This window comes from Debaryomyces fabryi (assembly GCF_001447935.2).
Source record: "Debaryomyces fabryi strain CBS 789 chromosome Unknown contig00130, whole genome shotgun sequence".
NCBI classification, from domain to species: Eukaryota; Fungi; Ascomycota; class Pichiomycetes; order Serinales; family Debaryomycetaceae; genus Debaryomyces; species Debaryomyces fabryi.
This window is the reverse complement of record NW_015385556.1, coordinates 1-23,126: the sequence shown is the minus strand read 5'-3', so window position 1 is coordinate 23,126 and position 23,126 is coordinate 1. Positions and strand designations below refer to the sequence as shown.

The following is a 23,126-nucleotide window of genomic DNA, read 5'->3' as shown; positions in this document are numbered from 1 at the left end:
AACCCTCTTTTAAATCCTATATATGTAGATATAAAATTCTTTAAAAGTTAAGTTTAGTGAAGAACCATTTGTTTTTACCAGCTTGGTGCTTTTCTTCTAAGGCCTTCTTGACAACTTTCTTAGCTTCTTCTCTTTGAGTTGGTTCTTCTAAGGTTTCAGATGAAACAACAGACTTGAAAGATTCAACATCTAAAGAGTATCTTGTTGGCATTAAGTGGTTGTAGTTGACTAATTTGACGAATGGCTTGACCTTAGTTCTCTTAGCAGTCTTCTTGGCACCTAAGTTCTTGGTAACCTTTAATGGGTATCTTTCAATACCAACAACAATGGCGTGTGGGAATGGGTGTGCTTTGGTACCTTCGTCATGTGGCTTGACAATGACGACTTTCTTACCAGCGAAACGACCACGAACGACAATAGCTATATATATGTTAGTATTCCGTATTCTGTTGTTCTCCCACCTTGCGACGGTACTCTGAGCATTGTATTCTTTCGTTTTCGATCTCTTCAAATTTTTCACTTTATTTTTCATGTCCATTTTTCACTTCAACTTAACCCTCTTAACGTTTGCACTCAATCAAACACTTGATTCTTATGTTGTTCTGACTTATCCCACTGTAGCTATCACCTCATCTATTTCAATTTTGGAGTTTCCTACTGTCTTTTTTCCACCTTCTTAAAACTTCACCCCATATCCTGAATTCTGCTCCGAGTTTCCATCTAGGTGGTTTGAATTAAATCTATAGTCTTGATACATACCAACTTTACCTGATTTAATGAATTTAGCCATTTTGTGATGTTAAATATGCAATATATCTACCTATTCAATTTCAGTAATAAAAAATTTTATCAATTTTTATTCACTAAGTGGTTGACGAGGTCTTCCAGAGCATCACCAGACTGGCTCAGTGACTTTTGAAAAATTTATTGTGGTTTATGACACAAAACAAATCGGGTAATTGCGACACCGGGTAACCGATAAATGTCGTGTGCCACCAATGAGACGATACGACGGTGAGCCTAGACGTACATTAAATCATGTGACAGGTTGTGACTGCTATTTCCCGATTGGTAATGCGATATCAAACGCAGCATTGGGCCATACATAATGATAGAGGGTAGGGATAGAGATGGAGATAGATGGATGTGTGATGTGGATTACCTAGAATAGAAGTTACGATCGAAAAGGGAGAGCCGACAGTTCTAACAGTTCTGGGAATGTGAATGGCTATGATTAGTTTCTAATGACGTAAGAGCTACATGGTAGGGAAAATAACTAACGGTATAGATTTGCGAATATATAGGAATACAAGATATAATTACTTCTTTCTTTGGCTTCGGGCCAAAAACTTCGAGTTCATGGACGTGATGTTCTTTCCGGCGGAATTGGCAGACGACTGAATGGGACTCGAAGGAAGGATTACGTACTTGTTCTGCGTTTCTTTGGTGAAACTCGTGCGTTTGGATTCGGTCGGTTTGTGGGAGGCATTATTGGACACCGCAAGCTGGGCTGCATGTAACAAACCGCCATCCAGATATGCTTCTGATGGGGACGCGAGCCCAGTAGAATGGTTGATTGAGTTATGATGTGTGTTGATGGGAGGCGGTGGCTTACGTTTCACCGATTTACCTTTGAGCCTATGGGCAAGCATATTTTCCTTGTGTCGGGTCTTGCTCTCGGTAGACGCAGGACTGACAGCACGTTCTATAGCAGATTGCTTTTCAGGAGGTGATGGAGCTTTTTTGGTGGCTTTAGTGAATACTGGCGATTCTACAAGCTTTGGAGACGATCTGCTTGGCGGCGACTTTGGTTTAGGTTTCACAGGCTCAGTTTTAGCAGGCTCTTTATCAACCCCTGCATTCTCCCTTTCAAATTGGTTAAGCTTGGATCTTGCTAATGATTCGGTCCATTGGTTGATATCGAACTTCTCTATCTCGAACACAAATGTGGTAATCGATGATTCAATGCCAAAAATTCCAGTAGTAGGAACCCCCTTTTGAAATTTTGTTGTAGACGTCGACACAACTTCTTTGAACTGGATGAATGGGTGGTTCAACTTAATTTCATTGATCAACACGTACTCAGATTCTATATCGTTTCGGTAAAAGATTAATACTCTTCCATGCGTAGTAACCATCATGGTGCAAGTTATACCCTTATCTAAACTTTGTCTAGCTGTATTCGATCCATTTCCAGAACTAGAATCTGTGCCATCATTACTTTTGTTACCTGGTAATAGAAACTTTTTAAGCTTGGACGATTTACTTTGTTTACCAGATGCACTATTAGTTGGAGTATTACTACTATCTGTTGATGTCCTTGGAAGCGTAGGGTTGGCTAACTCTTCAATATCCCTGTAAGTAGTGATAGCTTTTGACTCATCCTCGTCGACGGTATCTCCTTCGAGACTCGTGACTGATTCCCTTAAACCCTTACTGGGTCCATGCACAACCTGGGATAAGAAGCTTGAGCTACTTCTAGACCTCGTTGCTTGTAACTTTGTCGCATAGTCCAAGGGTGCGTTATGCAAGATGCCTTTGTACTTCCTTTCGAAACTTTCAGTTAATTGTTTTGAAAATATTACAGGTCCTATTTTCATTATTCTCTCATCTGGGTGTATCAAATAACTTGCCCATGCTACTTCTAATGAACTTATTGGGGTTGGTTGCATAATTTCGGGTTTCGATTTCTTCCTAGGTTGTTTCTTTTTACTGGCAGGAGCTCTAGAAAATGAAGCTCGTGTATTAAAAGTTGGCCTCAAAATATTAGTTCCTGGAATATAGTCCGCCGCAGAAGGGGTCCTTGAGCTACCACCAGCACTGCTACTAGACCTAGATTCAACTTTGGTTACCAGAACACTCTCATCTACACCATCATCTTTATTTGTTTCCATACCGGCAAGATCGGTATCTGACGAATTCTCTTTCTTGTTCAAAACAAACGCTGCTACAGACGCTGCATTGACAGGTTTTCCATTAGCTCTATTCGTAGATCCTCCATTAGCCATCTTCCTATTATTTCTAGATCCTTGTGACGATTCCGTTAGTTCTGGTACTTTCATCATAGACTTAGCATTCATTTTATAAGGACCTAATTCAGGAGGTGAAGAGTTCCAAATAAAATCCGGATTATTCCATTGAACGGATTGGAAAAAGAAATGCTTTTGAATCTGTGGAATGGTGATACGTTTGGATGGTTGTAAAACCAATATTTTCTTAATTAAATCCCTTACAACCATAGGGAAACCAGCGCTGAACGCATATTGCAACTTAGTAATCTTCTGAAATGTGAGATATTCATTTGTTGCTTTGAAAGGGGGTTTACCTGCAATCATTTGGTAGACTATACAACCGAACGCCCAAATATCACCAGGCTTACCACAATATTTACTTTCCAATAATTCTGGTGAAACGTATTCTGCTGTACCTACAAACGATTTTGCTCTAACGTCAACCGGATAGTCTTCACTTTCGTCGTTCTTCTTTTCTAATAATCTTGCAGTACCAAAGTCAGTAATTTGAATTCTCAATTTATCATCGAGCAATATGTTCTCTGGCTTGATATCTCTATGGATAACACCATTATCATGCATATACTTGATGGCATCCAAAATTTGAGCACTGAAGTGTCGAACACAATCTTCATTAAGAGTGCCATACTTTTTAATCAAAGTCAATAGTTCTCCATTGGATGCATAGTCAAGAACAAAATAAAGCGACGCTTTATCTTGGAATGTAAAATACAACGAAATGATACCAACCCTGTTACTTAAACGATTCAATGCGTGCTTTTCTATATTAACGTATTTTACTTTCTTTTCTTTTATAATATGTCTTTTGTCTAATATTTTTACAGCGTATTTCTGTGAGGTGTGCTTATCTGTGGCTAATACCACAGTCGAGTATGAACCTTCTCCCAACGACTTACCAAATTCAAAATCTTGCACACCTCTTTTGATGAGTCTAAATTTTGCTTTTTTGTCCTCTACTTTTCTTACAGCTGCACCTTTATCATCCCAGTTTTCATGGTCTCCCTGTACCACCGATGGCTCAATATTAGAATCCGGAGCCTGAAGTTCCTCCAAAGCCTCAGTTGTGGGGGTTGGTGTAGAATCAACGAGGTCTCTGAATTCTGCCTCGGTTGTAGGTGTATCCAATAATACATTGAGTGATGAATTAGTTACAGCATGATGGTCTCTTGGATTGAAATCAAATGACGACGATGAATTGGGCGATTGTGGGGCACTGTGCGTTATGTCTCTATCCTCCAGCAAGTTAAGCGACGATAATCTCGACGAAATATGTACTTCTGGTAGCCGTGTATGATTCGGAATAAGTCTAGTTGTCCGAAACACCCTCTGACTTCGTCCCGGTGCTTGATCCGAATTCGAGTCAAGAGTATCAACACTGCCATTATTGTTGCTATTGGTATACGTGCCGTAAATATTGTCCAACTCGGCATTCAACCCGTGTAGACTGCTCTCAGAACCATTATCTTGATTATTCATGGATGCCATTATTTTCTACTTGTTTCTTTTCTTTAGCGGCTTTTGTTTAATATGCTGCAATTATATAAGGGATACCGATACTGACAACAACTCTTAATAATACATAATCCTTATACAATTGCAATATTTTGAAAAGTTAAGAATAAGCGTATATTAGTTTTACCTTCTCTAGGGTGATATATCAATGGCTTATTCGTTACTATAGTCCAATAACCTTCTTTCTTTGTAATACTTAGTTATGCTCCGCCAACGGGAAGGCTTTCAAATTTCATTAGGAACAAAACAAGCATCACGTGATCACATATTTTCGAATCTATACTTAACTATAGAACTCCTTTAAATATACTGCAATTGTTAGGTAGAAAAGCCAGAGAATATTAGGGGTAAAGATATGTATAATTGAATAGGAAACTATAGTGGCGTACCAATAGAATAAAAACATGGCGTTACCCTTAGAAACATCACATTTGATAGCGCAACTTCGAGTGTCTTATCTCACACTAACAGATAATGATGAATATGCTAGACGAATAATTAAACCGTTGGTGGTTGGAGGAAATGAGACAGAAGAACAGCAAAATATATACACACAACTCGAAATGCCGGAATCGCCTCCGATTACTTTCAATGCTAACCATCACATACAAACATTTCAGGATGCTGGAAATGAAGTACGGAAGAGAACGATAAAGAAAAGGAAGAAAATAGATAGGAAGCAGAACAAGCGAGAGATGAAAAATGCACATAAAAGGGATGACCGGATGAATTCAGAGTTAATTGAAGAAAAAGAGGCGCCAGACTTGCCAGATAGACCCCAAAGTCCAGGCAATACGACGAATGGCAGAACTGATCTTGAGTCTAATGGAGAATTGCTGGGACTTTCTTATACAAAGACTATCAAGGGGCGAAATAGGAAAAGTAAGCCGAATATTGTGAAGTTCTTCCATTCGAATAAAAGTAATGGCTATGATTCAGATAGTGACAGTGATAGCGACGACGCTTTGAGAGCACCTCCCTTTGCTGCCTCAGAAAGGAACCTTGAATTGATCGAAGAAGAAAAAGCCAATGAAGATGACAGTGAAGATAGTGCAGGAGATAGAATACCTATATATGACAAGGAAACCAGTGATGCTATAACTATTGACAGCGACTTCGAAGTACCTGTAACAGCAACGGGAGACGTATTGAAAACTTCGACAACAGATTTTGGTTACAGTGATCAAGATGATACGTCAAGCAAGCACAATAATACAATAGATACTATTGTGAAAGATGAAGATGAAAATGACGATATTTATGTTGAAGAGGATTCCAATTTTACCGAGGAGGAGGACGAGGATGAGGATGAAGACGAAGACGAGGAAGCTGATGTGTCATCCACAGACTCTGCATTTACAGACATTGAAACAGACTCTATACTTGACTCTTCTATGCTACTCGATTCGTATAACGATAATGCGTATAATAGTTATTCTTTTGGAACCCAAACTGACACATTACCTAGCTTTCCAAGCAATTCCAAGAAATTAAAAAAGAAGAAGAGTAGACTCAATTCATTCGAAAGCCAAAGTTTTTCAAGAACTACGGGGAATATAAAACGAACTGCTTCACAAACTTTGATTAATTCAGACCCCAATAGCGAACAAATTAATAGCATGACAAACTTAAAAACACTTCCTAATTCCAACATGCTATATAATTCAAATAGACTTGCTGTCAGTAGGAAAAACTCATTTACATTTGGAAAAGTTGATGTTTCTAAGCAAAAAGAGCATGCAAATCAGCCAAAGAATTCCAAGTTAAGCATGCTCATCCAATCACGGCATAAATCATCTAACATAAATCCTTTAAATTATTATACATTCGTGTCGTCATATATTGACTCAATTTATAAGGCCAGCCTCAACATATACTTACCTCCAAATACGAGCCCAGTAATTACTGACCTTGGTATTAATGATAACGTCGCCGTTTCAGATTGTATTGGATACATATTATTTAAACTATCTAGTATGTCTGAGTTCAATGATGAAGATGATTCGTCATTAATGAACCCAAATAAATGGAGACTTGAGTTAGTTGACGAAGATGGTGAAAATTATGGGTCGTTTGGTATCTTGGATAGGACAAGACTCTTATCATCGTATAATAACCCACGAGATATTGCGTTGTGTAAGATTCTCGACGAAACAGAAATAGCTAAGAACGAAAAACAAGCTCCATTACCAATGGAATTCAAGCAAAATTTATTGGCATATGAGAAAAAGCAAATGAACTCAAATACTAGCAATAATCGTAAGTCATTGATAGTTAATGGGAAAGACGAGACAATTGAATTGAAAATCTTACAAAATTTTAATGACGCACTATCAGCTTCTGATTATTCATTAGTTTTTATTTCAACAAATGCACTGATGGGCCAAGTATTAGATAAATTTTGTAAAGAAAATGGACTTGATCCTTCAAGGTATAAAATGAGAGAGATTTTATTACGTGATGCACCTGAAAATAATCCTATCACTCATAAGCATTTACAGCCAGAAAATACTTTTTTGCAAGGTAATCTTGGTACAGATATAGAGCCTGCAGTTGTCGAGTCTAAAAGAATATTGAGAAACACAGACCCAGTACTTGAGCTACAGAGCAATACACTTGAATTAGTTCCCTCCGATACTATGCAATCCAAGATTATTCAAGATTCTGTTAATAATCATTCATTGGCAAATATGGCTATAACCCCTTCAGAATCTACTAATACTCTACCTTTAATTACTCCACCAGCTAAACAAATGGAGGATAAATTCCAGTCGTTAAATATTGCAAACGAAGGAAAGCTGAGTACCCCGAGCCATACTCACGATGATCCTCGCAGAAACACAACCGAAAGTATTAAGCGCACTATTAATTCAAACAAATACTTGGATGACATTATCAGAGGTAAGAATCCGCAACTTCCCACCAATATCAATACTATCTATTTTACTTGGAAAGTGTGGAGAAAAAAGCCTACCATCTTAAACAGAATTGAGAAAACATTAATTATAGATGGTGATTACATTCACTTAACGCCATCAGATGTCATGGTTTGGAAAAAGAATCCAAGCGAGAACCCATTTTTATCTAATCAACAGAATCATAGCCAATCTCATCATCATCACCATTATTTGCATCATTATAATTATTCAAATTATTATAACAGTCTGATGATGAAGACGAGTTCGTTCCATATTACTCAAATCACCAAATTAAAACAGTACAAAAGCAGTAAGAATCCAAACCATTTTAAAATTGTCATAAAGAAGCATGTAGACGGTTCAACGAATGCCAAAGATTCGTCAATCAAAAAGAAATATGATTTGGAAGCTGCAAATGCTGAAGAATGTGAGGAAATTATCAAGAAAATTAAATGGGTTTTGCAGGTGTATAATATGTCAAATTTGAATTCCACTTAAATTTGACTCAGTATATAATAAATGCTGCACTTAGCTAATATCGTAGATCGTATTTTGCAATTTTCTATGCGAATCATTTTTATCTCATCGCATAGAAATTTAGATAATTTCGATAATAGGGAATTCGGCTACGTTCGAATAAAGTAACTATGAGTGCCACTTTATCTCTGAATTGGAAGAAATTAAGCTCCAAGATCAACCAAGGATCTAAGGTTACAAAAAAATCGACTAAAGAAAGAACTGGAAAGAACAAAATAAAAAAAGCAGAAGTTGAGAAGTCACTCAGCATAACACCCACGGTACCAAAATCAAAGCTTTCTCCAATAGAATTAGCATTATGGACAAAAGAGAATGAAATAGAAATAAGCGATATACCGTTACAAACAGTAGCAATAACATTGGTGCCTCAAGGTAACGATAGCAGAAAAAAAGAACCAGGCAAATACTTAGCCATGGACTGTGAATTTGTAGGGGTAGGACCAGAAGGAACAGAATCAGCACTAGCAAGAGTTTCAATAGTGAACTTCTATGGTCACACAATACTTGATAAATTTGTAAAACCAAGAGAAAAAGTTACAGACTGGAGAACATGGGTTAGTGGTGTAACCCCGAAACACATGAATGAAGCTATTAGTTTCCAAGAAGCCCAAAATGAAACTTCCAAACTTTTAGAAGGTAGGATATTGGTTGGGCATGCAATTCATCATGACTTAGATGCATTGTTTTTATCACATCCGAAATCAAAAATAAGAGACACGTCTCAATATAAGCCATTCCGAAGTATTTCAATGGGCAAAACACCGAGTTTGAAAAAATTGTCACTGCATTTCTTAAAAATAGACATTCAAGGCGCTGCTCATTCGTCAGTTGAAGATGCTAGAGCGACTATGTTACTATTCAGACTTCATAGAAAAGATTTTGAACGTAGCATTAGAACTACTCAAAACAGAAAACCCGAGAAAACAGCCTAACGGTAAAATCCATAGAATAAATTATATACATTAAATAATATAAAATGTACAGTATACTACAACAGTAACTAATATACAAAATTCATCAGCCCATAATTCAAAATATTCAGAGGTGTGTCAACAAGCATGATTGAGAAAGGCCTATAAAAAACATAAAGAATCAATCTTCCAATTTTTGGCCCTCGATATAGATACACGAACTTCTGTACATCATTTCTTGTAGAATTTTAACATCTCTATCCAAGTCCAATTTCAATCCATCGTTAGTTTGAAGATCGTCCATCTGTTTAATAAGGATATGATCTCTTATCATTGTAATGTGATTTGATTCCAATATTTTATTCACATTATGTTGGTAACGCTCAATGCTATAAGTTCCATCAGATATTGCAAGAAGCAGTATCTCCGATATCGTATTCACAGTCTCTGTCGAATTGGAATTTATCAAAATATGCTCCAACTCCGGTTTTATTATATGATAAATCAAGAAACCTAAAGGTTTGTAAGTCTTGATTAAATAGTAATATAAATTTAAAAACTTTCGCTTGAATACAGTATCAACAGCTTCATTTGCAAACATATGGGCCAAATAAATCAACGTAACCTCAGCGCTTTTTGAGCCGCTCAACATAAAGTCTATTATAACCTTTGGAACCCTTTCATTTCCAATATATGCAAATTTCTCTGTTTTAAAGTTAACTTCATTCAAATATGTATCAAATGCTGAATCCGAAGAGCTTAAGAAGATAATCAACAAATAAGGTAAACAAATATTCAAAGGTGAAAGTTCTTCCATTTCGTCATCAGACCTAATACTATATCTTAACTTAAAATATTTTTTCATGCAACTTAAAGATGTGTGTCTTATATGAGGAAGTCTCAAACCATGTGAAAAAGTGAAAAGGGTATAGAATTCAAAATTAGATTTATCAATTTGGATATCATGCATATGCTCAAATTCAGTGATAAACGGCTCCAAGTAAATCCTCTGTTCAAAAATTATGTCTAAGTAATTTCCTTGAAGAACAGCCTTACTCATAGAGTTCAAAATGCATTGAATGGAAGACTGATACAACGCAGAATAACTAAGAAGTGAATAGCAAAGATGAGGCCAAACCATGACCTGTGGAAACACTGAATCTGAAGATAATCCTTCACAAATTCGAGCACAACTGATGGTAAGGCTATTTAAATGATCCAAGGAAGAAATTGGCTGTTGGCAAACCAACTTAAAAATTCTTGAAACCGTGGAATCATTAATTCCGTTTTGGGAAAGAATCCCCACCACAAGGATAGCCCTAATTTGAAATATAGAAGTTGTGCTAAAAGCGACATCTATGGCATAAGAGCACCAGCGTGACTTCCAATTCGACCTTTCATCAGATGATCCTAATTCTATTATAAAATCTTTTAAATACTGGCACAAAACTTCAAAATTTGTTGTTCTATTATATGACTGACTTAGATCCGACCTAGAAATATTCTTGTCTCTTGTTAAGCCAAATAGCATTCTTGCCCGTTGGCCACTAAAATAAGAAAGTGTCTCATCAACTGTGGTGTGTTGCTTCTCAGTTAAACCAGGTTTTTGAAAAAATGACTGTATTGTGTTGATGAATAATTTTTGCAAATCAGCACCAAAATCTAATGCAGGGTTATCAATAAAAAGTGTACAGAAAAAGAACACATCAGCTAAAAACAACTGACCCAATGCATAAGAATTAAAAAACAAAGATGCACAAATCTTTATTAATACTTTAATTTCAAATAATTTACTCTGAGAAGCAATTGCTGAATCAGTAATGCTAGCCTTGCTCACGCATAAAATCAATCTGTAAATGACTTCATTACATACTTCCACAGAAGGTGATATGAATGAGATTATGAAGTACCAATCAGGTCCCTCATTCTTATTGTCAATAATGTAAGCAACAACTTCATCTACTAATATCGGCGTAAGCCTGCTTTCATTAAATAATTTCTTCCAAATGTAATCATTCAAATACGCACTTTGCTCTTTATTTAAACACGAAATCCTGCAAAATTGTCTAATAATATCCGCAACTCTATCTGGTCCACTTATATCGTTCTCTAAATAAATATAATCACACACATTATCAATCCACGGTGATATATATAAAATAGCGTTTAGTCGATTTTCATTTGGTAACTTTTCATAATGATCAAAGAACGCTTTAAAAAACCTATGAGACACTGTAGGCATTCTCTTGGAAAGATATTGTGAAGTAGAAACGATGAAATCAGTAATATTTGACGGAAAAGCTATATTTGTAGAATAAGCATTTGGAATTGCCAAATCTATTTCAAAATAGGTAGCTAAGGATGCAAATAACATTGCAGCCGCAGATTTAACTTCTTCGTCATAACTTAATAAGCCTTGGAAGGTGATGTTATACAATCTGCTAAACCAGTGAAATGGTATTGCTTCATGGCTGGTGCCATCTCTGTCTTCTGAAAGTAATTGCTTGGGTATTCTTGATGTAGTGAAATACAATGACTTCAAAATCTCCAGCTTTTCTTGCGACCTTAGGATTATTGTAGTACCAAAGTTGAAAGATATTATAAACTCATCAGTTGGGCCGTTAGAAGACTTTGTAACTTCACATCGAGTAATGTCAGAAAGCTTATACACTTCAATTGGTATAAAACCCTCGGTTGAACAGGATGGTCCGCTAAATGAAAAATATTCATTGAAATAAACTTGCAACCATCGTCTTCCAATTCTAAGTGTAACAGGTACAAACTGTTCAACATTCTTATCGTAAAACAAGACCTCGCTAAAAATCACTTTGTTATCTCTTGAAATAGAAAGTGTTTCTTCATTTAAACATAAACTATTAACAATTCTTGGGCTATCTGCCTGAGAATAAGTGTAAAGCCTAGCGTTTGACCTATGCTCCTTGAGTCTTAAAGCTCTCATAGTCTCCAAGATGCAGCTACTCTCAACCTGTGGAATATTGAAATAATAAATACGACTGCAATTCTTAAAAAATTGGATTGGAGCGTAAGTGTTCAATAGCGACACGTATAGTGAAAGTGACTGCGTATCAAGAAGGGACGATGTAAAATCAATAACCAAGTAGTATTTGTTATCCCAAACCTGGCTAACTAATTCAAATAGCCTGTAAGTAAATAAATAAATATCATTATTCATTTGTTTCAAGTAGCCAAAATTCAAAACCACAACGGGCGTTCCATCATGAAAAATCGAATTATGAACAACAGGGCAATCAACAGTCGACTCAATGTAGTTAGCCGACATTTTTGCCATGAATTCGTTATACTGATTACTACTAGTGTTGTTATTTGTATCAAAGCTTTTGTATGGCGAAGATACTGCCAATGAGATTAATGCTTTAGGCTGGCCCAACTCCTTAACTAATTTATCGAATTGCCTGTATGATTCTACTTTCTGGTGTAAGTTTTGATTGTTTGTTAGCGGATCTGATAAAATATAATGATGCTTAATCTTCACAAAGTAAGTGTAAAAAAATCTGTGCAAATATCTTAATTCAGGAATGGGTTTATCAGTAATTTCTTGGAATGGATAGGTACCTTGGGAACCAGTTATAATGTCTTTTAAAAAGTCAAAAATTCTTTGGTTTATGGTATTCAATTCATCCATATAACTTTGCAAACTTGGCCACTTGATCAAACCTAAGGAACCATTTGCCATATTTTGAATCACCTTAACTAACTGCATTAATGTTCTTTTAACTTTCACATCTTCTACTGAAATGTCGAAAAATGCTTCAGGACTAATAATTGCCGGACAGAAAAACCTCAAAAATATGAAAGAACCCACTGCAATCAATGCAGCATTTTCAAATTTCTCTTGGACACAGCAATAAATTTCAGCGCAAATGTACTTGAAAGATATAGGAATCAAGTCAATTGAACTGAGAATTACGTCCACCAATTTTCTTAAATATTTCATGAATAATTCTGCATCTTCTGGTCCCAGTTCAGATTTCTCGACCTCAAATATAACCCTCTTAGAATCCAATTCTAGTATGAATGGGCGTAAAGTTTCTGATAAATAATCTAATCCGTAATCTTTTGCAAAATTGGATAATAGCTTCGTCAAAGTACTATTCCTTCTAAATATATCACTAGATCTTGACACATGATCTATTTCATCATTTAAGAGTGTTTTAAAAAGCTTGTCTAACTTTTTGGTATAGCCAAAGAATTGGAATAATGATGAGGCTAATAAATTATGCTCGTTTAGAGGTGCCACTTCAGCAGTTATACTGCATATCTCATATAGTTCAGACAATTCATTTAAAAGTTTATCAGGGAATTCCTCCTTTGATTTACTTAGTTTCCTAGCCGCCAACATATTTGCGAAAACATTTAAAAATATTGCCCTTATCTTCGGATTATCATGATATCCCAATGGTAACACGAATTGCATACCGATATCAGTATCATATTGTAGGATATTAGAAATACTTTTCAATACATTATCTGTAATCAAATTAACTTTATACTTTGATTTAGTAAGCTTTGAAGTTAACTCTGATGAAGTGTATTTTTGTAGGATCCTGTAGAATAAAGATAAATAATTTGCAAACGCTAAATCCTTGTTTTTACGGATATCTTTATCCTTCGTACCATCTGGAATTTCAAGGAGTAATTCTTCTAACTGTAAAGATAGACATTTTGAGCACTCGGTAGCTAAATCAATATTCAAGTATGCATTCTCGGAGTCTTTATTGGAATTTATCAGACTATCCAAGGAAAAGGATTGAGTGTGAGGAGAATCTTCACTGGTGTTTTCATCGAAAAAAATAGCCAGCTCAAGCCATTCAGCTGATGCTTTGGCAAAAAAGTTCCTTAACTTAAATGCACCTCGAAGACCAACACACGTCTTATCACTTTCAAGGGCAGATCCTAGTTTACAAAACCTTAGTTTTAATCTCAAATTATCAGCCACATTTTTAACTAAGTTAATAAAATCAATTATGAATCCACAAACTTCCGGAAGCAATGATGCCAATACAAAAGCTCCATCATTCTTTAGTCCAATCATAGTTGCCAAAATTGCAAGAACTTGCTCCATAAATAAAATACTTTCCTCGTTAGCAATTTTCTTGTCAGAATAGGAGCCTGCAATGCTCATAAGCTTGATGCATATTAAATGAAAAACAGCCGAGTGAGACTCCATGGACAACGCATCCTTGATAATAACTCTAATTACTAGGTCATTCGACGTAAGCAAATTGGTACATTTATCAAAAAATTCAGAAATATACTCCTGCAGTTTTAGCTTTTGTTCTGGATCGTCAATTGAAAATTCCTTTTGCAAGAAGCATCCAGATGTAGAAACCAAAAACCCAGTAAAATGACGGAACACTAAATTTTGATCATTGACAGTACTCTTACTTTCTAATTTTTCTAACCATCTTCTATAAATTATCAACCAAATCTCATAGAGTGATTTGGTTGGCTTCGATTCTCTCAAAATATTTCTGAATCTCTTATGCAACGAAACAAAACCAGTGAAAACCGAATCATCATTAATTACCTTTTCGAATGTTTCGCTCAAGTTTTCTGGACAACAACGTTCGTTTGAATGAAGAACGGAGTTAATTTCCTTGCAATACCACTGCATGGAATCTTTGGCAATATTGTAAAATTGAATGTCATGCGTACATAAGGATAAAAGTAGTATCTTCTCGAAAGAATGAAATACGTCTGTACAACCCTGGTGAGTAGAACCATCATTTATCAATTCATTTTCATTTACAATTTCAGAGTAGCCGTCTCTTGCCTGCATAAACTTATTCAAAAATAAAAAACATGATTTGAACTTTGCATCGGTAAGTGATAAATGCAAACACGCTTCACAAATAGATTGAATAATGTTAATGCAAATTAAATAGTTACCATAGGCTGAAATCGTTGTATAATTCTTTGAAATTTTATTCTCCCTATCGAACAACGTCATAGTTAATGCGCACGCTGAATTAAATAGTATTGAGCTTTCAAGGGAACTCTTGGTTTGAAATGCGAGTTGCAAAGGAATAGTAACTTCGTAAGCAAACTTACGAATTCTTTTACGAATTTCCTCTTTGTCTGTATTAAGCAATTGTTCGTCATTCATTAATTCAGAATCATTAAAATAAAGCTCTGGGGCACCAATAAATATACCAAATAAATCTGATAACATTCTTTCTGCATTGAACATCAATTGAGAATCTGTAAAACATTCGAAAGATGGCTGCATATATGTCGATGCATCCATACTCATGTTAGATATAATATTGTCAATTGAGTTCACTGATTCTTTCATGGTTGAAGACGGAGATAACTGCGTAATATAACGGTCAAGATTTGATATTGAAGAATGATTTGAGTCAATATTAGGTTTGTAAATGAGAGCATCTTCATCAGAAGTCCCTCCTGTGCTTACCTGTTCTTCGTTACTTTGAACAACGCTTACGCTATCATCCAAGCGGGCTCCAGTAGAAAACTCATCGAAATGGCCATGAAGAGTCAAGAACCTAGTAAGCTGGAATATCATGGATTTTAAAAATCCTGACAATTTTGTGATTAATTGTCTAAAAATATCTGTTGTTCTCTCAAACTCGGATATACCTTTAATAGTTTTAATTAAAATTCTTACTTGCCTCATATCTGACATCGATTCGTTAAACTTGGCAACCAAGATATTCATATATTTCTTTGGCTTGATCATTAATGCTGCAATATAAAAATTTATCAATAGGTTATCCTGCAATTGTTTCAAATCACTATTCTTAGATTTGTTTATTAATCTATTCAAGTTTTCATGAGTTTCATCCAAATGAACCACAGAAAATTTGTACACAGAGTGCTCACTGGTGAAGTCGCTTGTGTTAGTCAAAGCAGCCCCTAAATGAAAAATGTTGATTAATGAATCAAAAGAATCCAAATTCGCCAATGACGACGCATCCTTTAATATAGTATTCAAAAACTTCAACCTTTTGTTAAATGCAATTCTCAATTTGTTTGGTTTATTTTCTAATTCAACAAAATCACTTACGCAAAGAACGCCTAACCAACTCTGAACTATCGAACTACACCCTGAATATGGTGATTCCTCTATGACAGTATGAATGTAATCGAATAAGACTCTTACTCCAAGCTCTATTTCGCAACCAGGTGTGACCAATTCTTGGTAATCTTCAGGTCTTGAAAAACATTGATCTTTTATACTTGTCGCAAAAAATACCATGAAAGCTAGTTTCCAATAATGTGATTTTATGTATGGCAAAACTTTGTAAACCTCTCTTGCAGTCTTTTCGCCAACTGATGCTTGATAAAATATATGTTTCATTAAAGGCGAATATTTTTGCAAAGCTGGTAAGGGAACTAGTTCGCCTACCCTGGAATATTTAAAAAGCTTTGCATCGATGTAATCGAAATATTCCTCAGGATTTGATGCTGCGATAAATTTGAGAGCAATCTCTATGTAGTTGTCGATATCATTAACATAGTTGGTGATGAATTCGCGACCGCCCGTGGAAGGCACCGTATTGCCGCTGCCTATGGAATCATTATCACCACTTTGTGTCCCAACATTTGAGTTTGTACTTTCTGCAGCATAATTGTAATGGTGGGAATGATTACTATTGAGATTTCTATAAAAATGATTCAAATCCATTCCTTCAGCCTGGTTCGATCTTAGAAGAGTCAAAACTTTACGCACTACCAGTGGAGAAAGTAAAGACAATAATGTATCTATAGTTGGATGTATTATCAATGGATTTAATGGAGGTGGTGGCGTATAATGATAGAATATCGCATAGTTTGAGGCTAGTTCACAATTGGACGAAAAGATTTCATTCTTCAAATCATTTATAGCTTTCTTCAGTCGCCAATTACGCTCTATAATATCAGCCAAAAGTTTCAATATGATGAGTGTTGATGATAACGATTTTTCATCCCTATCTCGTAATTTCATCAGGTTAGATTCCTTATTGATATTGTTAAGCATCCCACAAAAACAATCAAATATATTTGATACAAATATTGTCTTGTTGTTACCTTCCAGTGACGAGCTTGGGTTGGCCCTGTCTAGCAAATTCTGGGTTATGACAAACTGTGGGTTCAACTCCACTTCTGCTATAGTGTATCCTGTCCTATTCGGAAGTAGTGATTGCAACCTTCTACATAGCGATCTAACATATTCGTACAGCAAATTGTCAGTAATTACTGCTATACCATCCATGGTGGAAGTTTTATGTTTCTTTTCTTTGTCTTTCACTCACAACTATGGCGGTTATATATACTATGCTCTTAATTCAACTTAATAATGTATTTTGTTGTGTATCAATATGTACCTTATTCAAATTGAAGTCGTCTTTTTAGATTTCGTTGTAATATAATGGCTCTAGTATCTAATTTTGCCTATATGCTAGATCCTAGAGATCTTTAATAACCAGAATCAACTTCTCTTTAGATAGTAGGAATTTAATCTGTCTAATTCTTTGCTGTTGTGGATGATTATGTAATCGGAACCTCAAATTTCTTTTTTTTTGTACTTGGGAATCATTTGTACACAAAGCCGTTCTGCATTGTTACGCCGAACGTAAGCACCGTTTACTACGAACAAAGGCTGCGCTTAAATTGGGGTCTTGTTGTCTAATAAAATATACAAGATGTCTAATGCAAATAATGCATGTATCTAAGCCAGTGGCGCTCCCGCATAAATACTTTTTTGTTGTTATCGGGTTGCCTTAACCGTATCATTTCCAGGAAGTATTAGTCCGAACAGAAAAGTCCGGAAGAACAAAGTGGTAAAGGGTAATATTGACTAGTTAGCGATGAGACGTTGCGCAAGGTGGAGGTAAATTTGTAAAATGTGCATGCCTGATATGAAGCACTGGCAACTACTATACAGTAGGTATTAGCTACTGTTATCTAAATTAGTTGCAGCCCCTATTCGACTGCAGAGGTCAGCGAAAAAAATAAGAGCCGAGCGTTGAGAACGGCAAATACCTAAAAAAGCAACCGGCCGGTACATTAAGGGTGTTGAGATGAGAAGCTCGCACTGGTGGTCGGGCTTTTATAATCAACTCTGGGGTCTAGTGAGTGGAACATTTGATCTAGATTGACAGGACAAATTCCGGCTGACGAATGTGGGGAATCACTCAATGAATAGTTGTAGCCAAATGGGGCAGGCGGTGGACTCAAAAAAGATGAAGTCTTCCGAATTCTTCTTGTAAATGTATTCCAAACATGCCATCGTGTTTTCGCTATTTCTTCCGCTGTATCTTCTTTAATACGAAATGTCTTTTGAGGGAATATCTGATTACTTCTGTCCTTGGCAGGTTTATTTTTATCTCTTTGACTGAAAAATTTTAATCTTCTATATAATTTATGTAAGTTATTTCGAGGTTGTGGTTTATCGTATGTTAAGGATGCAGATGTAGAAAAATCAATTTCTGGTTCATTTAGTCGAAATTGAGAATTTTTGTTAAACGGATCGTTGTATTGCTCACAGACTGGTTCTCGCAGGTCCTGAAGGCTTTGGCGTATGTTTGTACATTCAATACCATAGATAGCTCCTTGTAGGCTCATCCTTTTATTACCATAACTGGAAGAATATCACCATTATACTCAAAGCTTGAGGCAGAACCAATGGTTTCGTAGTTTCGAACTTGCAACCAAAAGAAGCCACAAATATCCCCCCACCAAATAAAAAATATGATTTAGGACGCATATCACAAATGCATGACGCAGCGCAAATGCAAGACGAATGTACACTCTGCTTTGAGAGGGAGAACTGGTACCCCCAAAATTAGGGAGGCGTGATAACCCATCCTTACACCAAAACCTAAATAAATCCATACACCTAGAATATAACATCCACACACCCGAACCTTTCCGAAAATGTACGAATTACACAAAATCTCAGGATACCAATGTGTGTCAACCAATTGAAGTTTTTCATTTGAGAATAACCGGCGATCAACTATCTCTATATTCAACTACTAGCGATTACATTCAAATAATTCGTTAAATAACATAAAATGGGTGCTTATACTATTCTCGGTAAATCCGTTCCATCTCATCAATTAGCTTTAGCTACTTTAGGATCTGTCATTTTGGTTGCTGCACCAAAGCCATGGGGTACAGCTGCACCAAAACATCCTCAAATTAATGCCTCCTCCAAGGAAGAAGAAAAATTCGTTCAAGAATGGTTAGCCAAGCACTCAGCCGAAGAAAAACATTAGATGGTAGATTCTAGAAGATACATTTTTTTGCTTTATTTCGATGTTTTCATATAGTTGTTTCTTTTTGACGTTAGCTTTTTGTACATGATGGTTGGGTTGGCTATACGAAAAGAGAATTTTACATTCTACTGAAGTATTTTTATCAGTATTTGCTTTCCGTCTGTGTACAAAAGGTATAGATTATTTATTTACTTCCAAGAATAAGAATAAAAGTTCAGTTGATAATGAATCGTAGTTCAAAAAGGTTGTGTGGAACCAAGATGCATGATTCCCCTAACCTGTCACATAGATATATCTTTAATCTAGCAGATCAAGCTAGCAAAGAAGTACCTATATCTGTAGATGATAGACGTATATCAGCTTTATCTAGTTCACTAGCCATAATAGAAGGACAGGTAGTCCGGGTAAAATTAATGGTATACGAAATTTTGAGATTTGTGTAACATTTTTTTTGATACATAGTAAAAAAAAATACCGATGAGCAGAGATACCTGAAAATTCCCATTACTACTTATCTCCCATAGCTCCATATAGAATGTCAGCTATTTACAAAGCATTACAGTCCAAATCGTCCAAAGAGACGTCTGAAAAAGCCAAGCATATAAATAGACAAAGATTATTAGTGATATCATCCCGTGGTGTTACTTACAGACATCGTCATTTGATTAGCGATTTGGTTGCACTTTTACCACACGCTAGAAAAGAGCCTAAATTCGATTCCAAGAAAAACTTGTATCAGTTGAACGAGGTTGCTGAGTTGTACAATTGTAATAATATCTTTTTTTTCGAATCCAGAAAGCATCAAGATTTATACTTATGGATTTCGAAGCCACCTAATGGTCCTACTTTAAAATTTCACATTCAAAACTTGCACACCTTGGATGAATTAAACTTCACCGGTAATTGTTTGAAAGGTTCCAGGCCAATATTGAGTTTCGACAAGTCATTCGAATCCACGGATCACCACAAATTATTAAAAGAATTATTCACGCATACTTTTGGGGTTCCTCCTAATGCCAGAAAATCAAAGCCTTTCATTGACCACGTTATGACTTTCTCTATAGTTGATAACAAGATTTGGATTCGTAACTACCAGATTAATGAAACTGTCGACTCTAAAGATGCTGATGAATTAAACCCTGAAGAATTATCCTTGGTCGAAATTGGTCCTAGATTCGTCTTAACTTTAATTACCATTTTAGAAGGTTCATTTGGTGGCCCAAAGATCTACGAAAACAAGGAATACGTTTCTCCTAACTTTGTTAGAGCTCAATTGAAACAACAAGCTGCTGAACAAGCCAAGTCCAGGGCTTCTGCTGCTTTGGAAAAGAAGTTGAAGAGAAGAGATCAAGTATTGAAGAAAGATCCTTTAGCTAACGATAGTTTATTTAAGGAATAATTGTAACATAGGGTATATAAAGATATATAATATACTAATTATCGTTAAGTTTCTATACATAAATCTAGAGCAGGGTAAGATCGTAAAACATTGTGAAATACTGTATTGTATTGAACACAAATGAGTTTGTATATAGCGTCATAGCCTTGTCTCAAGGAGGTACGCGATATTAAATCTGTCTATAATCAATATTTACGGTAATTTTTTTGATCTTGAATCGTTGCACTCCGACTAGACAAGTTTGGCAACTAGAGTTGGAGTCAGTTATTGTATAGAGCAAAAATGTTTAATACAAATCATTTTCATGATCGCATGGGATCAGAAGACTTGAGAAACCAATTTCTATCGAATGCAAATCCGCCACAGCCTAAAGATAATCTAAGGCCAAATGGTAGCTACGTTACAGATGATGATGACCGTTCAATTATATTTGGTAATGATAACTCTAATCTAGCACCATACCCAACTTCTAAGGGGTATTCAGGCATTTCAAAAAATTCAGATAGTTCGAACGCAAATACGCACGAATATGAACTAGACAGACTACAATCAACATACAGCATTAATAATAGCTCAGCCGAGAATCCGTTTAACCCGCTACAGGGAAACCATCCATATAATGGCTATGGTCAAAAACAGAAAGAGAATCCATTTAGAGATCAGTCAGTGCCGGAGTTTCCACAACAAGAGTACAATCCATTTGAACCACATAGGGAGCAACCTCCCATACCAGTAGATGATGAATATGAGAAGATGAGAAAAAATGAGAAAGCTAGATTGAAGCAGTTAAGAAGAAAGCCGAGATTTCATTATACAAAGTTACCATATTTTACTATCCTAGTGACACTAATTCAAGTGAGTGTATTTATTGCAGAATTAGCTAAGATGTCAAGTTTGACTGGCTCTGCATTTCAAACAAAACCATATTTCAATCCGATGTTAGGGCCTTCTACGTACTTGATGATCAACATGGGTGCCCGTTACGCTCCATGCATGCAATCTATTAAAGGAATAACCAATGATACAACTATAAATTTCCCATGTCCAAATTCGACTACCACAGATACTAATGTTTGTTCATTGAATGAGTTATGTGGATTAAGCGGTGTGCCGGTAAAAGATGATGTCTACAAACCTCACCAGTGGTACAGAATTATAACACCGATATTTCTACATGCTGGATTTTTGCATATAATATTTAATTTATTACTTCAAGTTACTATGGGTGCATCAATTGAACGAAGTATAGGCATTATAAAATATTCCATCATATATTTGATGAGTGGTATATCCGGCTTTCTTTTAGGGGCTAACTTTTCACCGAACGGAATCGCGTCAACAGGTGCTTCTGGTGCCCTCTTTGGTGTAGTGGCTACTAATATAATGATGTTTGTTTACTGTGGGAAGAAAAATACTAATATATACGGGACAAAAAAATACGGTTTGTTCATATTTATTATGATTATGGAAATTATCATATCATTAGTGTTAGGACTTTTACCAGGAATGGACAACTTTAGTCATATAGGAGGGTTTGCGATGGGTATTCTTACGGCTATTATTTTATTGCCTGACCCATTTTTTATATATATCGATGGAATAATTACCTATCATGCCCGAGACGGTACAATGCAACAATTTAGGAATAATTGGAACCCGATGTACAATTGGGAAGACAAAATACCATCAAGATTTTATATTTGGTGTGGCATAAGAGTTATATGCTTAGTGTTGGCTATAGTTTACATAGCCATGCTAGTAAAGAACTTTTTCAATAGTGGAGAAAACCCGATAGACAATAATTGTTCTTGGTGCAAATATATTAACTGCATTCCTGTTAATGGATGGTGTGATATCGGCGAAGTAACCGTAGAGACAGAGAACACTTCAAATTCTAAAAGAAGCATTGATTCGGAAATGTTGTTTTCAGAGACAAAATTAAAAAATATTGAAGTGCTTGAGACTACATCACATTTAGTTCAGCATAATAGTAATCACATATCATCTGGCAGCTCATTTTTTGAGTATCAAAATACAAGTACGGGGTTAGTAATTTGCCTTTTTCTTGGAGCAATGACACTCAAATTTTATAAATCAAAGAAACAAATTTAATTCTGGCATATATTTAAAGAAAAAATTCATAAAAATTCCGTAAAATTATGAAATACAAAAGCCTTGCAATCATATATTCACTGGGAAAAGTAAAGGAGTGAGAATATATACAAATCAAGTTTAATCGGGTGTTACTTTGACTACAACTTTTCATGCTGTGAAATTCAGAAGGTCAATTATCATTTAACATAGATCTATTCACTTATATTTTTGATCTAAACCGTGAGACGAATGAACATTTTGCATTTAAATAGTCTTAACTATATATTTTAGTAGATTATTTATCAATAATCCCATAATAAATCAGAGCCTTATAGTAATCCTTAACCCTATAATAATTCATAATTCAGTATGTCCTGCATGTATGAATTCGGTAATGCTCAGAATCTGCGAGTGTACTATAAAAGGGCATCGAGTAAAATTTTATTTTAATGTTTTCT

General features: G+C 35.6%; 9 protein-coding genes across 9 annotated transcripts; 5 read left to right on the top strand and 4 right to left on the bottom strand.

Moving 5' to 3' along the window:
- Positions 1-40: 40 nt before the first annotated feature.
- On the bottom strand, positions 41-790 carry RPL27A (60S ribosomal protein eL27; the record flags this gene model as incomplete). Its single annotated transcript, XM_015613449.1, has 2 exons — positions 41-420; positions 760-790. 2 exons carry the CDS (start codon positions 788-790, stop codon positions 41-43), a joined length of 411 nt encoding a protein of 136 aa, XP_015465727.1.
- Positions 791-1,319: 529 nt separating this feature from the next.
- Positions 1,320-4,517, bottom strand: AC631_04619 (PDPK1 family serine/threonine-protein kinase; the record flags this gene model as incomplete). Its single annotated transcript, XM_015613448.1, has 1 exon — positions 1,320-4,517. The coding sequence occupies one exon, from the start codon at positions 4,515-4,517 to the stop codon at positions 1,320-1,322; it is 3,198 nt and encodes a 1,065-aa protein (XP_015465726.1).
- A 431-nt stretch (positions 4,518-4,948) lies between these two features.
- On the top strand, positions 4,949-7,960 carry AC631_04618 (uncharacterized protein; the record flags this gene model as incomplete). The annotated part of the gene is made up of 1 exon (XM_015613447.1): positions 4,949-7,960. The coding sequence occupies one exon, from the start codon at positions 4,949-4,951 to the stop codon at positions 7,958-7,960; it is 3,012 nt and encodes a 1,003-aa protein (XP_015465725.1).
- Positions 7,961-8,109: 149 nt separating this feature from the next.
- AC631_04617 (putative 3'-5' exonuclease) lies at positions 8,110-8,931 on the top strand (the record flags this gene model as incomplete). The annotated part of the gene is made up of 1 exon (XM_015613446.1): positions 8,110-8,931. One exon carries the CDS (start codon positions 8,110-8,112, stop codon positions 8,929-8,931), a length of 822 nt encoding a protein of 273 aa, XP_015465724.1.
- Positions 8,932-9,091: 160 nt separating this feature from the next.
- Positions 9,092-17,167, bottom strand: IRA2 (Ras GTPase activating protein; the record flags this gene model as incomplete). The annotated part of the gene is made up of 1 exon (XM_015613445.1): positions 9,092-17,167. The coding sequence occupies one exon, from the start codon at positions 17,165-17,167 to the stop codon at positions 9,092-9,094; it is 8,076 nt and encodes a 2,691-aa protein (XP_015465723.1).
- A 794-nt stretch (positions 17,168-17,961) lies between these two features.
- AC631_04615 (uncharacterized protein) lies at positions 17,962-18,519 on the bottom strand (the record flags this gene model as incomplete). The annotated part of the gene is made up of 1 exon (XM_015613444.1): positions 17,962-18,519. One exon carries the CDS (start codon positions 18,517-18,519, stop codon positions 17,962-17,964), a length of 558 nt encoding a protein of 185 aa, XP_015465722.1.
- A 452-nt stretch (positions 18,520-18,971) lies between these two features.
- ATP19 (F1F0 ATP synthase subunit k) lies at positions 18,972-19,175 on the top strand (the record flags this gene model as incomplete). Its single annotated transcript, XM_015613443.1, has 1 exon — positions 18,972-19,175. The coding sequence occupies one exon, from the start codon at positions 18,972-18,974 to the stop codon at positions 19,173-19,175; it is 204 nt and encodes a 67-aa protein (XP_015465721.1).
- Positions 19,176-19,710: 535 nt separating this feature from the next.
- CSI2 (Csi2p) lies at positions 19,711-20,574 on the top strand (the record flags this gene model as incomplete). Its single annotated transcript, XM_015613442.1, has 1 exon — positions 19,711-20,574. One exon carries the CDS (start codon positions 19,711-19,713, stop codon positions 20,572-20,574), a length of 864 nt encoding a protein of 287 aa, XP_015465720.1.
- A 282-nt stretch (positions 20,575-20,856) lies between these two features.
- RBD1 (Rbd1p) lies at positions 20,857-22,686 on the top strand (the record flags this gene model as incomplete). The annotated part of the gene is made up of 1 exon (XM_015613441.1): positions 20,857-22,686. The coding sequence occupies one exon, from the start codon at positions 20,857-20,859 to the stop codon at positions 22,684-22,686; it is 1,830 nt and encodes a 609-aa protein (XP_015465719.1).
- Positions 22,687-23,126: the final 440 nt, after the last annotated feature.